The sequence below is a fragment of the Psammomys obesus genome, unplaced genomic scaffold (assembly GCF_907164565.1).
Source record: "Psammomys obesus unplaced genomic scaffold, mPsaObe1.curated_primary_1811, whole genome shotgun sequence".
Lineage (NCBI taxonomy): Eukaryota > Metazoa > Chordata > Mammalia > Rodentia > Muridae > Psammomys > Psammomys obesus.
In genome coordinates this window covers 19,953,941-19,970,905 of record NW_026596134.1, presented here as the reverse complement: position 1 = coordinate 19,970,905, position 16,965 = coordinate 19,953,941, and the positions used below count along the sequence as shown (strand labels likewise).

General features: G+C 38.0%; 1 protein-coding gene across 1 annotated transcript in view; it reads right to left on the bottom strand.

Moving 5' to 3' along the window:
* Cep128 (centrosomal protein 128) overlaps window positions 1–16,965 on the bottom strand; it is a 303,943-nt gene that overhangs the window by 146,478 nt on the left and 140,500 nt on the right. Inside the window, exons 18-19 of the mRNA XM_055593122.1 lie at window positions 9,857–10,033; window positions 6,712–6,771 (exon numbers count right to left, since the gene is read on the bottom strand). Coding sequence (XP_055449097.1) covers window positions 6,712–6,771; window positions 9,857–10,033 — 237 coding nt within the window. The remainder of the gene's footprint in view (window positions 1–6,711; window positions 6,772–9,856; window positions 10,034–16,965) is intronic.

Here is a 16,965-nt window from a genome sequence, read left to right as displayed (position 1 = left end):
CTCCATATCCATAGTAAGGTAGAAAGAAGAATCAATACTGGTAACTGAGTTTTGAATTTACAAGAACAAAACAAGAACTAAGAAGCAGCAAAGCCTTGGGAATGAGAAGTCAGACTGGAAAATGGAGCTCTTGAACCAGTGAGATACAGAAGCAAAGATGAAGGTTATAGAAGGGTATAAAGCTCAAAAGTCAGGCACTAAAGCAAAAGCGTAAACATGACTATATATCCTGAGGGATGGGATGAGAATCATTTTGTAAGGGTAGAACCCTAACCCTGAGACCTGGTGTTCCTGTAGGAGGAGAAGAAGACACCAAAATTCTTTCCTATAGGATATAAACAAAAGATAGAGCAAGACACAGACAGGGTGGCCTCCACAAGCCAGGAAGAGAGCCAAAGTAACACCTTTATCTTGGACTCACCTCTCCGACTATGAAAAAAATAAATGTCAGTTGTTTAAACAACCAGTCAGTGTGTGGCATTTTGCTATGATAAGCCAGAAAAAATGACTATAATGTGACCAATGACTTCAGTCAACTCCTGCAAAAGGCTTTATCCTACTGTCAAACAAAATTAAGATTCGGTTATACTTAGAGTCTTCATACAAAGTGAAAGTAAATATAGAATGTATTAATAATCCCAAATAAAATTAAAATTTATGCAAATTTAATCAACCAATAATCAATTATAAGAAATTGTGTTTGTTAGATAAATATCCAGCATCTTCATTAAGTATCTTGAAAAAGTGGCTTGGAACCCAGGACTTTAACCATTGCAAATTATAATTAGTTGGCAAGGCTATTAATCATACAGCAGAAACCTTCCTATTAGCCACTCACAGAAACATTTTACAGATTGCATAACAGACTCATTTATTTAACAACATGAACAAGCATTGCTAAATAAACCAATATAGGGAATTTGGAAATAAGGCAGTTTTTATCTATGTAGTTCCAGTTTATAATTGGGTGAGAATATTCATAAGCAGCTAGTAAAACTATCACAAGGATCTTTCTATTCCATGAGAGCTCTCTACTGAGACTTATCATAATAGAACAAAGTTACTATGTAATGACTCAAAACTCAAAACCAAAGAAAACAGAAAATTCACATAAAAGATGATAGTTTATATAGTCAGCAATAACACTAGGACCCATAATTTTGCTGCTTTAACTACTATGCTTCCATCATCAAAACTCTAAAAATAAGTTTGAAGAAAAAAAAGTGCTTGCATAAGAACCGGGGGGAGGGCAGATGGCAATTTTTTTTTTTTTTGGACTATGCTATGTCACCAAAATAAACTGAACCAGATCATATAATTCAAATACAAGTACATTTTTCAGTGTATATGGTACTAGGGATCAAACCCAGGGCCTCACATATTGGCTTAGGCCACTAAGCCAATCTCCAGCCATTTTTTACTTTTATTTTGAGACAGAGTCTCAGTAAGTCCATCCTTAAAGAGCTTTGGTATCCTCCTGCCTCAGCTTCCTAAGTAGCTGGGATAATAGGCCAGTACCATCACACTCAGATTAGAATTATAATTTTTAAATAATACATTCTTTACATTTTACTTCTAAACATGATTAAAAAAGAAAAAGGTCTCCATAATAACAATATATTTTAACACTTACACTATTTTCCCTTAAACTATACAGTTTCCATGTATATAACTAAAGCACATTTCCAAAAAAAATGAAACAAACACTGAGTATGATAATTTCATTTTTATTAAGAGGACAAAATATTAGATGATTATTCATATCCTAAACAAGAATATATAAGATCAAATATTTTTTCACACAAAGAGGCAATATTCAAAAATGTAAAGTTTTGTTTGAATGCAGACCACAAAACTAACAAAGATTTCAGTTGTCAAAGTAAACAAAATCCTCAGGAACTCAGAAGGTTCTGGGCCGCCTCAGTTCTCTGACCTGCAGCAGGATCTGCAACATCTATAACCACGCTAGGATTTCTCAAGCCACTTGAGCACTACCATGGTAAACAAGGGACTTTGCAATGCTAGCACAAGTAATATTACTGACACAAGAAGTGGGGCTCTACGGACAGAACAGCCCAAGGATCCTGTGTTTCCCAATACTGTAGAAGTATATTTCCTTTTCTACAATCTTGTAGTTCATGGCTCTGAATTAATTTTTAAAAAATGCTTGAGAATTAAACTATGTAATGAAGGCTGGGCATGCCTGTGATCCCAACAATCAAGGACATTTACTTAAAGTCTGTGTGTTCACTACTCATCCTTCTGTAATTCTGAGGCAGAGGAAAATACATTGAGTGAAAAAAATGTAAAATCCCCAAAGTTGTATTCTTTGGGATAAGAATTTACTGAGCATCTGGTGAGACACACTGTGACAAGTGTGAAAAGTGTAGCAAAGAAACAAAACACAGGAAGTCCACCATGGGACTTACAGACTGGAGGAGTGAGTAGGGATTCAGTGGAAAGGACAACAGCTAAGAAGGATGCCACATTCTGCACATATGCATTTGTTACACTTTAAAGGAATAATTAACACTAGACTCTGAAAACATGTAAACCACAGAGCATTTGGGACTGTGCCTTGTGCATGACATTGGTTTTCCTTTAGTCACTATCCTAAGAATGGAACTGACATCTGGAATGGACAGTCATTCGAACTTCTATGTGGCCCCATCCTGTAGCGCTTGCCTACTCTAGATTTGAGATTTCATCCCTATTATCTCATCAACAATGTTTCTCCACTTCCATTTCCCTCCATTTAGACCGCCATGTCCTTCCTTCTCTTTGGACTTCACTATCCAAACAAATACTTCAAAATATGAATTCCACTATTAGCTAGTTGGCTGTAGAGGATTCTGCCTGCTCATTTATTTAGGTATCAAACTCTTACAGTTTGACCTAAAAAAAAAAAAAAGTGCATCTCAGCCTTCATCACTCTCTGATATGACATCAATCTTTATTTGAATGTTATCACCAAAATGCTGTCCCCGTAAATTTTTGAACAATTTCCACAATTCAAACCAAAGTATGCCTCACTCTGGTTGGTCTCCCTGATTTCAATCTTACCACCTCTAAGCTGACTCTCACATCTCTAGAATGTGATACAACACACATCACACAATTCCTCCGTATAATACAAACAGGAGCAAGGCACTCCCTTTTACAAATTCCTGTTTTTTAAAAAAAAATTCCTGTTTTTTTATTTATTTTTTTTTCATTAAATACCATTCTGGGTCTCAGCTCCTGAAAACAGAGGGATGCCTTTCCCTATAAACCTAATCCCCATCTCTGTCTGGAGCATCCCCTCTGCCATTTTCTACCTCACCCTTTCAGATTCTACTTGGATGAGAGCACTTGGAGTTTCTTTGCAATTATCATGTCCTCTCGGCATGCATGTGCTTCCATGAGTCACTTTCAGGATCTATCAGAGACATCAGACCTTCATGGAAGTCTCTGCATGTACTCATCAAAGCTCTTGCACATACTATTCAAAGTTTCAGCATGTTCATCTACCTTTTCTAACAAAGCAGGTTCCTCTAGGGCTTACGAATGTTTGTGCCACAGAATGTAATATAGCATTTAGGATATCATATTATTCTCTGTTAAGCAAAGAAAACCACAGCCTCCACATGGCCTGCTAGAATTTACAACAAAATCCCATCCTTAATCTACGTGAACTACTTGCTTGGCATTCTCTAATAGCTGTCTCCACTCCCTTCTTATAATGTCCCATCTTGGTGCTCCACAAATCTGCAAAGCTGGACTTACTCAGTTGGACTTCACGTTTATGTCATGCCGCCACTGCCCACAAAGCGACATTGGTAAAAACCCCACGCAGCCTGCTAGCTCTACAGTTAACACTCACAAAAAAAAAAAAAAAAAAAAAAAAAAAAAAATTCATTGAGTAGATTTATGAAAACAATTACCAAATGCCCTCCAAGGTCTTTCCAATACTGTGAGATGTCAGGATGGACTAGCTGAATAGCAATTCTACTTTCCATATAGTTTCTGTTTCCTGATTTCAGATCTTATCTCCAATACTTATAGAGCTGTCTAGTCATAGTTCGCGGACATTACAGGATTGTAGCCCATCAATAACCTAAGCCATCTTTCCAGGAAATAGATTCAATTCCTCCCTAGTCAGCTGGTCAACATGGTATTTTTTATCACACCCTTTTACACTGTGACGGAGCAGTTGTCTCATGCAGTATTAAAGCTGGTCTGATCACAAGTTCAACCCCATTAAATGATAAGGGAAAACTGCTCACTAGTTCCCAAATTAAAGAGCTATGATTAAGAGTCATCTCTGCCTCTAATAATTTAACTGAACCACAGCAGTGAAAGCTTTCTGTTGAGAAATGATAAAGATTTTAACTTGAAAGAAAATTCTAAGTACATTGCTCTTGTTGTCAGAACTGCAGAGTTAGGGAAAAGAAAAAGAGAAATGTAAAATTAATGCACAACACAAGTTCCCAGCCAAGGAATTCTGAGATACCAAAACATGTGCATTCTACATTTCCTATGCAAAAGGCAAGAATATAAATTTGCATCTATTTCTAGCAAAAATGGTTGAAATGCACAGGACTGGTGTTTTTGAAAAAGGAGAGAATTTTATACAGTGAGGTAAATTCTGTGTTCATTCACAGTATTTTGATTCCTTACAATCCCACCTACTGCATGGCTGACCTTCAGAGGACCTCACTGTCATGGCCCCACTTACCACCTGTACCTCCTCGGCACCCTCAGCAGGGATCACTCAAATATTCTCAACCTCTTGCCACCATTCGCCCATAATTAACCAATTGATTTCCACAAGACTGATATTTTTATGTGTATGGGTGTTCTGCATATGTATATGGGTGTTTTGCCTATGTGTATGAGTGTTTTCCCTATGTGTATGTCTGTGTACCCACATGTCTTCCTAGTGGCCCAAAATCCAGAAAGGGACTTTAGAGTCCCTGCAGATGGAGTTAGAGATGGTTGTGAGCTGCTGTGTGAGTGCTAGGAACCAAACTCAGGTTGTCTGGAAGAGCAATCAGTAGACTTAGGCACCAGTCTACCTCTCTAGCCTTCACCTGATTTTCATAAGACCACTTGAGTGTTTTAAGCCCATTTAAGTGTTTAAGTGCTGAGTCCTTGTAGTAGCTGACTATGACGCACTTGCAACATTAGTTCCCACCATCTCACCAGCACAAACATCAGCTGTGTCTTAATTTTCTAGGTGCCTTTGTCAATGTCTTCAAACAGCTGTAACCACATAGCACACTTCAAAGAAGCCGTCCAGACCTCAGCATTAGCCCTGCGACTCATAAGAGCTACAGTGACTGATACAAAAGTTGATGAACACTGGCTGAATAAACAAAGACTCTGAATGACAAAGCCTGCGGTGGAAAGACGTTAATTTGGAGTCAGACGGTAGGTCATCTGTTCATCCATTCTTCACCAGGCAATGAACATGCTGCTTCTCCCGTGAGGCTTCATCTTTTCCATGTTTACAAACAAGTACAGTGGGAGTGGGGAGTACAGTCCAGTGGCACATACAATGCCTAAGACTAGATTAAAGCTCAGCAAACAATCAACCAACCAATCAACCAACCAACCAACCAATCAATTAATCAATCAATCAACCAACCAATCAACAGATTTAAAAGCCTCTTCATACAGGAAACTAGAAAACTGGAAGTATAATACATTATAATATATAATAATCCATATACTGTAGTATAACCCAGTTTACACTACAGGTGCTTTTATTATGAAACTTAAGTGAAATAAAAAGATTTAGATATATGGAGCCACAGATGGTTGTGAGCTGCCAGGTAAGTGCTAGGACCCAAGAAGATATATGTATATTAAAGCTGAAGAAGATTATTCTACAAAGAACTGAAAGTGTACAGAGGTAATATTATTTCATATATTTGCAAACTGATCGAAGATATAAGAGTACGCATCCCATAGTGAAAAGTGATGGAAGGAAGAGAAGAGACATTGAGGGGTGGGTGACACAGCACATACATGTATGAAATTTTCAGACAATAAAAGGGTACCAGAGTGTAAAATTTTTAAATAAAAATAAAAAATTATTTCACTTTAACTGTTGATAATTTAAAACTGTTTTGTTGATGAAACATGCCACAGAGAAGTTATCTTTAGGGCATAAACTAGACTCTTCTCATCTTGTAAACAACAACCCAGGGAGGGATTTGCTTAAGACAAGCAGAGTCAGCAGGCTGTGAGCTTACATGGAAGAATCAACATGCACTTAATACAAATGTATAAAGCAAACATGACTTCTGCCTATTCCGGCCTTTAGATATTTCCAGGGAGATCCCAACTTAATAAAAGCCAAAAGAATTCTGTTACACTCTGATTCATAATTCAAAATTTTTATCATCCTTTACTTTCCAATTCTTTGCCTATAATAAATTTGAGTACTACAAGTGAAGAAAAATAAATAAATTTAATGCTTCTCATATGTACTAAAGTAAATCTTCTTTAAGAACCAAGCATTGTATTCTCAGTTACACAAGAAAATACATAGCTAGGCTTGGTAATGCACCAGGAGTCAAGAGATGGGTAGATCTCTGTGGGTTCAAGGCCGGCTCGCTCTACACCAGCTAATACCATGCCAGCAGCACTACACTGTGAGACCCTGCCTCAAAAGAAAAACAAAACAAAAACAAATAGATGATAGAGGATTCCATGATGAAATACCTTGCTTTCAGCTAACCAGCGATGTGGGTCACAATGTATTTCAGGGCCAGAGGTAAATACCTACAAAAGGAGAGAAGAATGTTAAAACAAGTTTGTTCTCTGGCACAAATATACACAAATAAAATTATTGACCACAACATCCAAATAATCAATTCTTAAATGTAAGGATTTGCCAAGAGGAAGTCTGTATGAAACACAGTCAATTTCAAAGCACACTCACTAAGTCTCTATTAAGCTTTATTTTCTTGATGGCAATAAACAGGCAGCTGATACAGACATATGGATGATCTAGCCGCAAGGCCACCATCACTAGTCTCTGGAGTGGAGTCCATGAGGTTTCACCTGGCATGCAACCTTGACTAAAACCTGTTTACTTCACCTTCAATTTCCTCTTGGTGCTCTTCCATTCAATGTAGTCCAAAGAGGTTTAGATATGCCTACATAGAAACTGAATTCTGTCTTCTCTATCCATCTTTATACCTCGGAGTCCATTTTGTTTTAGTAAAGATTGTTCTTTACATTTCAAAATAGTCACACAATTCTGTATTAAACTGTTGCCTATAGTAGTTGCCCTGATTTCCTTCATAACCAACTCATTCGTAAACTCTTTCAACATCTGGCGTTGCCTTATTACCAAGCTAAACTGCACTCAAAAGCTGTCAATGTCTTTATAATTGTAAGTACAAATTATATTATTCCCAGTTCTTCAAATCTGTGCTACATATATTTTTATAGGACTTCTCCATGTTTTTATCTAAAATTATTCTTTCTTCTCTAAAGAGATGTCTATTCCTATTCTCAAAAGCTTCCCTATCTCCCAATGAGTGTGCACATTACTTCTCTGTCAGAAAACATTAATTCTCTTAAACTAACACTTAATACATTCAGTAGCCACAACATTCCATATACAAAAGTATTTTTATGTTACACCCAACTTTTCTCTCAATCACTTTTTTCTTTAAGTCTAGCCCAATTCTTGTATAGTTTTTGTTTTGTTTCATTTGGCCTTGTGTTTTGAAACAGAGAGATGATATGTAGCCCTGGCTTACCTGGAACTGTGTAGGCCTATCAAGTAGAGGCTGGCCTCTTTTGTCTCTGCTCCCATGATGGAATTAAAGGCCTACACCACTCACTCAGTTCTAACCAAGGCGTAGATGCTCTGCCTTTCCAACCAGGCTTTCTCTAAAGGCCCAAATTCTCTACTTCTTCTGCTGCTGCAACAACTAAACATCTGTGAGCATACATTTGTCACCAATTATGCTTCCCTTTTTATGAACCTCCTCCACTAACTTTTTACTACCTCAATTAAACCTTCACCTTGAGTAATAATAAATAATTTGAAATAAGAAATATAAGCAATGTTCATGCTTTATAATTTGCTCCATGGATTTACAAATGACTTCATGTTGAAAAAAAATATCTTTAACCAGTTATAAGTAGCATAGCTATAGGAAATCAGTGCCATGAGAACAAGTAACCATATGAGGCCAAAGTTTAAATCAAATACACAAGTGTTTCTACACTGCTGGGCAGAGAAAACATACTCAATATATAACAATGACTACACATCAAGATGACATCAATAGTAAACTCAAGGAACTGTAACAAGAAGATACTAACAGATCAGTGCTATGAAAGAAGACAAAAAGAGAGCATGTACATCTATCTAAACACAACACAACACAGAATGGCATTCAGATTGTGTTGAAAGGACAGTTTGTTCCCTATATAAAATTATAATATTTAAGAATGTTCCTGTCCATGAAATACAGGTGTTTTCCTACAGTTTCAGGTAACAAGGCTTATTATGCATCTTATAACAAGATTCACACGTTTTGATTTTAATGCTCACAAATGACTAAAAGTAAATATTTGAGCACTGAGTAAATGCTGCATTGCTAATATATGTTCCTCCACATGAAATTAGGATTTACAGGTCACAAGCTCAGAGAAGCCTTCATATTTAAGAAAACAGCATTAGATAGAAAAAAGACAAGCCAGCATACAGCAGACCCTGTGACATCTCCAGGACTCAGCTTTCCACTTAACCCAAACACTGTTCATCTCAGTCTCACTGTCTTCGCACAGGGACACTGCCTCAAAAGAAGGTACAGGGAATTACAAACTGCAAAATATCTACCAAATCTGTTAATTTTTCCAAGTGAAATATTTATATTAAAGGTGAAGCCTCAGAAGCTTTAACTGAAAAAGTAGAATTCTATTTTCATTTTCTTTTAAACATCACTTAGATAAAAAGAACAAAACCAGAAAGGAGGAAAGAGAACTCAAATGACCATTTTCTAGCAGAGGAACAAAGAACAATGGAGCTCCAACATAAAACCAGCTAAGCACAACATGATATCTGAGTGTGGTCATAAAATGAGATAAACACAGCAAACGTGCAACTGCAGACAAATGGGTTAGGGTCGTGTCAGGTGGAATACAGCAGGGCCAGAGTCTACGCTTGTAAAATGTCTACCTTCAACGAACTCAAACACCCATGGGACATACTTTTTGTCATCTCATGATGACCACTAATTGAGAAACAATCAATCCTTCTAAATGTGGGGGAGAATATTTTGATTAGAATTTGTTTACTTGATTGGGCTCCAGTCAGTCCACAAAGTTTCAAGCCCTACTTCAGATTTACTCACACTGCTCCTGATGTACCAGGACCCTCCAGATTTTGCTCTCGTTCTTATACTGTATGACATGAGTACTGAAGAGACAGGTTGGTTTTATGGGATAAGGAACATACTGCATACACCATACTTGACACTAAATCTCTCACAAAGAACTCAAGAGATGGTAACAATATCACTGACAGGCTACCATGCCGGAAATTTCAGAATCCAAGCCTCTTAACCCAAAAGTTGTTTTCCTTGAGCAATATTGCTGTCTCTTTGTCAAAGTGTATTTCACTGAGTGAGATACAGGCAACTCAACAGAGTATGTCAGCCTTTCACCAGAACCCTGTAGTAACAGATTCTAACTCCTATGCAAAGCAAGCAAAAGGTTATTGTGTTTCATAATAAAACTGTGAAATAAAAATTTGACTTCCATGTAATCACATGTTACAGTCCCATTGTAATTATGTATTAGAAAATAACTGAAAATTTAAGACACTGTGAGAACTCATAATTACTTTCAATTTCTCCATTGACTCTCTGGAGAAGGTTTTACAAGCTACATCAATTTCCTTTCCTATTACAGCAAGAATGGATTCCTGTTCCGTCTCCAGACAAAGAAGTTGATCCTTGAGCTGCAGCCTTGACTCTTCCATCCTCCTTAAGTGCTCTTCTTCATTACTTATATGTTTCTCCTGTGGCATGAGAAATAAAACAGACTCTTAGTAAGTGGAGCAGACACATTTATTAACCAAACCTAAACACTGGCCTAGAAAACAGATATGACTGGCTGTCCCTTCAGTTAGCAAAATAGATAAACTGGGAGAATTTGTGTACAAACAACAAATTACCAGTAAATATACTACAAAAATTCTATGAACAAAAGAAACAATGTTGAAAATGTCCCCTGCCATTTAATAACATCGCTTAGTGGGTCAGAAGAAAAGCTAAAATCAGTAATTGATTTTGTGTAGACCCTAAACCTTTGTAAAACACCAGAAATATAAATTACCCAATATAACATTTGGTTTCACCATTTGAGAAAAATGTGTCATAACCTAAATTCCCTCACAATATACTCTTAAAAAATTCTAAGCTTTTGAATGCTCTCATACTACCCATGTGGGTAAATTTTTAGACATAAAAATTTAACATAAAAAATACATTCCAAGTAAACAAATACATGTAATAACAAGAGGTTTTTCAGGCGTCCTTGAAGAGATTACAAGTGCTGTGGGGTCTCCTCTAAGCAGAACAATTGCAATCATTACTATTTATTATATAATTCTCAATAGTCATGATTAAACAATTTCATTAAAATTGAGCATCCTTGATGTGAAAATGAAAAATCTCCAATGGCCCCCAAGTCCACAGCTTTAAGAACCCTCATATGATACTCAATAGGCTTCACCTTAGGTTATGGATCAGGAATATTTAACTGGTAAATTCAACACAGCCTAAAATTATCAAAAGTTCTAAAATACGAGCTGCTTCTAATCGCAAGCATTTTGAACAAGTGTGCTTGAGAAGATCAAAGCTATGTAACATAGGTCATGTAAGATAATGAAATTACTAGAACTGTATAAATAACAAACCACAATCATGGTGTTTTTAATATGTGATCAGTCATTAAACACTAGTCTAATACCCAGTAAGACACAACTAGTATGGAATAGTAAACCAGGAATAGTATGTGGGCATGAAACCCATTTTGAATTTCAAAGAAATAAGAAAAGAAACCCAGTTGTTAAAAAGTAATCATGAAAACTAGAGAGAAGGATAAGCAGTTAAGAACACTGGTTGTTTGCTTTTCCAGTGGACTTCAGTTGAATTTCCAGCATCTACATGATGGCTCACAACGGCCTGTTCCAAGGAATCTGATGCCCTCTTCTGAATTCCATGAGCACCATACACACATATGGTACATATGGTAGACTTTTAAGCAAAAATAGGCCCAGGCATGCTAGCATACACTTTTAATCCCAGAATCCAGGAGGCAGAGGTAGGCAGATCTTTATAAATTCAAGGCCATCCTAGTCTACAAAAGGAATCTAAGATAGCCAGGGCTCTGTTACATAGAGAAATCCTGTCTCAAAAAAACAACCAAGTAAATTAATTAATTAAAGCTTTTCTTTTCTTTTTATTGAAAATATTCTTTCTCAAATAATATATGCTGATCATACTTTCCCCTCCCTCAACTCCTCCCACTTCCTCACCACCCTCCAATTCCCCAGAGCCACTCCCTTTCTTCCTTTCAGTAGAAAAGAACAGGCTTCTAAGAGACAACAACCAAACACAACAAAATGAAAGACAATAAGATAAAACAAAAATTATTAAATTAAAGTTGGACATAGCAACCCAATAGAAGAAAAAGAGCTCCAGGAAACAGGCACAAGAATCAGAAACTCTACTTCCAATTCCATCCTATTTGTCTTTCTAAGTAAAGATTGATCATCTTACCCTGGATACTCTTTCTTGTCTATCTTCTTTAGGTGTACAGATTTTAGTATGTTTATCCTATATTATAGGCCTAATATCCACTTATAAGTGAGTATATACCATGTGTGTCTTTCTGCTTCTGGAATACCTCACTCAGGATGATCTTTTCTAGATCCCACCATTTGCCTACAAAATTCATGATTTCCTTGTTTTTAAATTGCTGAGTAGTATTCCATTCTGTAAAAGTACCACAATTTCTGCATCCATTCCTCCATTGATGGACATCTGGGACATTGGAAATAGAAGAAAACACGTAACAGGACAGGAACCTACAACAGAGGGCCCCTGAAATACTCTACCTAACAGTGTATCAAAGCAGAGGCTAAGACTCATAACGAAACCTTGGGCTGAGTGCAGGGAATCATATGAAAGAAGGGGGCATTAGTATGACCTGGAGAGGACAGGAGCTCCACAAGGACCAATTATATCTGGGCACAGGGGTCTTTCCTGAGACTGTTTCTCTAACCAAAGACCATGCATGGATATAACCTAGAACCCCTGCCTGGATGTAGCCCATGGCAGCTCAGTATCCAAGTGGGTTCCCTAATTATGGGAACAGGGACTGTCTCTGACCTGAACTCAATGGCTGACTCTTTGACCTCCTCCCCCTGACCCCTGAGGGAGGAGCAGCCTTGCTAAGCCACAGAGGAGGACATTGCAGCCAGTCCTGAAGAGACCAGATAAGCTAGGATCAGATGGAAGGGGAGGAGGACCTCCCCTATCAGTAGACTTAGAGAGGCTTAGGGAGGAGGTGAGGGAGGGAAGGTGGGATAAGGAGGGAAGGAGGGGGGGGCTATAGCTGGGATAAAAAGTGAATAAACTGTAACTAATAGGAAAAAATAAAAATTTTATTTAAAAAAAAAAGAATCAGAAACCCAGTTGTTTACACACTCAGGAGTCCCAGAAAAATACTAAGCTAAAAGCTATAATATATATGCAGAGGACCTGGTGCAGACTAATGTAGGCCCTGTACTTGCTGCTTCTATCTCTGTGATTTCATCTGTTCATTACTTAGTTAATTCAAAGGGAATAAATCTTTTATCTTAAAAAAATCATGAAAGGAAGAATAATGCCTTTTTTTTTTTCTAAAAACTTCACAGTGTACTTCACATAGTACCCTGTTACAGAAGGTCACTTCTTATAAATGTATATATAATGAATCCCCCACCCCTGCTACTATTTTCTTTCTCTCCCTTCCATTCAATAGCCTCCTTTCTTCTATTAGGCAGTTTCACTGACTCTTTCCTTTTTTTTTAAGCAGTTGGACTGGGACATCAACCCAGTGACAAAACTGTTGACCCTTGATCTTTCCTGCCGCAACATGTGCTAGGGTAATTGTGGTACAGAACTTGTGGGAGTGGTCAACCGATGACTGGTCCATCATGAGGCCCACACCATGAGTGGAAGCCTGACACTGCCTCGCTAGCCAGGAGCCAGAGGTAAGACAGCCCAGAGTTCCAGGACAGAACTAAACATGACTGGCCAAAATAAATAAACTCAATGGAATGATTCCTAACGATATTTTGCTAGCCCACCCGTCATCAGAGGACCACCAGGGACCACAGCTGAACACTAGGCAGAGGCAGGAAACCTTGCAGAAGAGGAGAATGAAGGACTAGTGAGCCAGAGGGGTTGAGGACACCAGGACACCAGGACAACACAGATCACAGAAACAACCAAGCAGGGCTCATGGGGATCACAGAGACTGAATAAGTCGGAGTTAGGTCCTCTGCATACATGTTATGGTTGTGTAGCTAAGTGTTCTTGTGGAACTTCCAACAGAGTTGGAAGAAAAGGGTCCTAGGTGCAGGCAAAAGAGTTAGAAATTCCCTTTAAGAAGGGAAAGGGGATTTCTAACTCTTTTGCCTGCACTTAGGACCCTTTTCTTCCAACTGGGTTGCCTCAACTAGCCTTTATATGAAGGTTTGTGCCTAGTCATACTATAACATGTTTGGTGGATATCCGTGGAAGACCTGTTCTCTCTCTCTCTCTCTCTCTCTCTCTCAAAGGAAACAGAGGAGAGCAGGAGGGAGGGACTGGAAGGAGTAGGAGGGAAAATTGTGGTGGAGATATAATGTATGAGAGAAGAATAAAAGAAAAAAGTAATATCTTTAATAAATAAAAATACTTCCTTTAAATTCAGCTTACATTAAAATTAAACTAAAGCTCCTCTGCCAACAGGTACAGAGCCTTTGACAACTTATCTTCTGCCCCTACATGCAGCCTTTCCTTCTTCCATTGTCTCCTATTCTGGGCCGGTTTCTCAAACATGCCTACTTAGGTCTACCCTGTATACAGGATTTGTACAACTCTGCCTGAAGTTGTTCTACCTCAAAATAGAGCTTGTAGCTGAGAAACCATGATTCAATTGAATCTGTTACCTGGATCTGGCTCTCAGCTTTATGAACTTGGGACTGGAGTCATCACTCAGTAGTACAACAACACTATGCTCATAGCACATCAATGTACAAAAGAGAATGCTGTTCAGTTAACTCTATTTCCAACAAGAACCATATGCATCGGAATGCTCACATTAGTATAACCAATACCAGTATTCAGTGGAGAGAATGTTGTCTAATGAGCAGGAAATACAGTTTTCTTTTTGAAGGAATATTTAACCATCCAGATAAAACTCTTTCCCACTATCGTATTTGAGGAAGTTTCTGACATCACACAATACTTTTGCATTATCTATATGGGCCCTATGACCATTAAGATAAGATATGTTTGTCCATGCAAGAGTTCAAGTGTTGGAGGCTTGGTCTATGAGTAGCTCCCAGATGAGGATCACTGGAATGAAGGTGCTGTCCTCAATAGAAACAGGCATTGCTCTGAGAAACTGGCTTGCTTTCCCTATAAGCTGAAGAGATTAAAACCAGATCCTTCTGGGATTTATGGCTTCCTGTCTCACCTGAGACCTAACTTGCACATGCCCCCACCATAATGTGAAGAAGTACAGACCCTCACCAGAGCTAGACTGCCCAATCATGGACTTTCAGGTTTCAAAACTTTAAGCTTAATAAGCACTATATCTTTACATATTATCCAGCTTCAGGTTTTGTTATAGAGATGAGCAATAAAAAAAAAAAAAAGTGGCTAGTAGAAGAAGGAACACTACATAAAGCATTCTTCTATGTATTAGAGAGAGGGTAAGCAAGACCCAAATTCCCAATAGATCTCTCAGGAAAATCTTCCATTTCTATTTTGACCCCTTCCTTGAAGCTGGGGCTGTGTGAACACTGCTTTATAGCACACAAAAACTTAGCTCTTTCCCCAAATTTTAAATTAGATGTTCCACACCTTGAGAGGGCAGACCAAATTCTGAGAAAGGGTGAGCTAGGAAACTGTTAATTCAATCATTTAGGCAGATTTGAAGGTATGTGGGCTTATAGGGGTAGGCAACACCATTTGGCCAGTCTTGAGGCATTCCCAGATACTCTGGTGAAAGGGCAACATACTAGCATCCTACAAAAATACTACCATATTTTTTAAGAACAAAATTAAAAATATAGTGTTTTAGAAAATAGTTAGAAAGCTGAGACACCACAGCCTATCTTTACTGTTTCAAAGCAAAGAGCAAACACCTAGGGATAGAGGACAGCCAGGGTTTTTTTCTAAAGAATATGGAGATAGACAGATGAGCCTACTATATCAGTCTAAGAAATCTAAGAAGTTAGATATCCCTGCTAGTGGCCAAGTGTAAGAAAGAATCCTAAAGAACCACTACAACCCTTAATTTTACAAATGAGTACCCAAGCCAAGAGAGTGTCAGTGGTGCAACTGAAGTCCAGGAGCTTAGAGCCCAGAACTGAATGATCAAACGCCCAGGCAGAGGTCACATTATCAAAATGCTAGAAAGGCAGAGTTCCTGCAAGTGACATCAAGATTATGTGGAAAAGTCACACAAGTTATCATCTGGCAGTATGAAGACTAATGGAGTCTTAAACAGAAAGAATATCTCACAGCTTAATCCTAAAAGGTCCTCATTACAAATGAAAACTTGATCAAACGTGGTGGCCCACTACAGTAATTTCAGACACTCAAGAGGCTGAGGCAGGAGATTGGTAAGCTCAACATATGCCTTACCTATGAAGGGAGACTGACTCAAACTAAAATTGGAGGGGAAAAAAAAGCAGCTAGAGATGTAACTCAGTGTACAAGTCCTTGAGTTCAATTCCCAGTACTGTAAATAAATTTCTAAAGTAAAAAGGGGGGAAGGGCATAAAGAAAATAAATACAATCAAAACAGAACATCATAAAAGCAAAGATACATCAAGGATGTAAAGTCTCCCAAATTTTGGGGGACTATTCACCTACACAGGAAATATATTTACCTGTCCACAGAAGTCACCTGATTAATTTAACCCTTAAGAATGTGCTAATCACACAGTGACAAGGCAGAGTTCCACTGACAGAGCAGCAGAGGTTTCACAAAGCATCCATTTTAGGACAAAAAAGGTTTATACTAGTGACATGCATGCCTAAAGGAAACACTCAAACTTCTTACAAGTTCATAGTAACACACACACACGCACATACACACACTCATGCCCATTAACATATATTTCTTCACTAATGCTAAATTCCAGCGCTGTAATTATAGATACATACTTGAACAGACTCTTTATACCCCAAAACATTTACTTTCTTCAGGGTTTGAAGACTGTAAGAAAACATAACTTTAATAGAAACATAACAACTTCAAAAATAAAGGAATATGATCAAAATGCTATGTTTTGACAGACACAGTGGCACAGACCTATGACCTCAAAGACTTGAAGGGTGAGGCAAGAAAAGCTGAAGCTCTCTCTTAACAACAAAGCAATTCAAGGCTATCATGAGAAATTTAGAAACTTTGTCTCAAAATATGAGAACCAAAAAAAAATTTTTTTTAATGATAAGGAGGAGGACATGGTAGTGAACACTAATTCCAGCATTCCAGAAGAAGACAGATCTCTGTGAGTTCAAGGACAGACTGGTCTTACATAGTTAGTTCTAGAAAAGCCAGGGCTAGATAATGAAACCCAGAGTGGAAGGAAGGAAGGAAGGAAGGAAGGAAGGAAGGAAGGAAGGAAGGAAGGAAGGAAGGAAGGAAGGAAGGAAGGAAGGAAGGAAGGAAGGAAGGAAG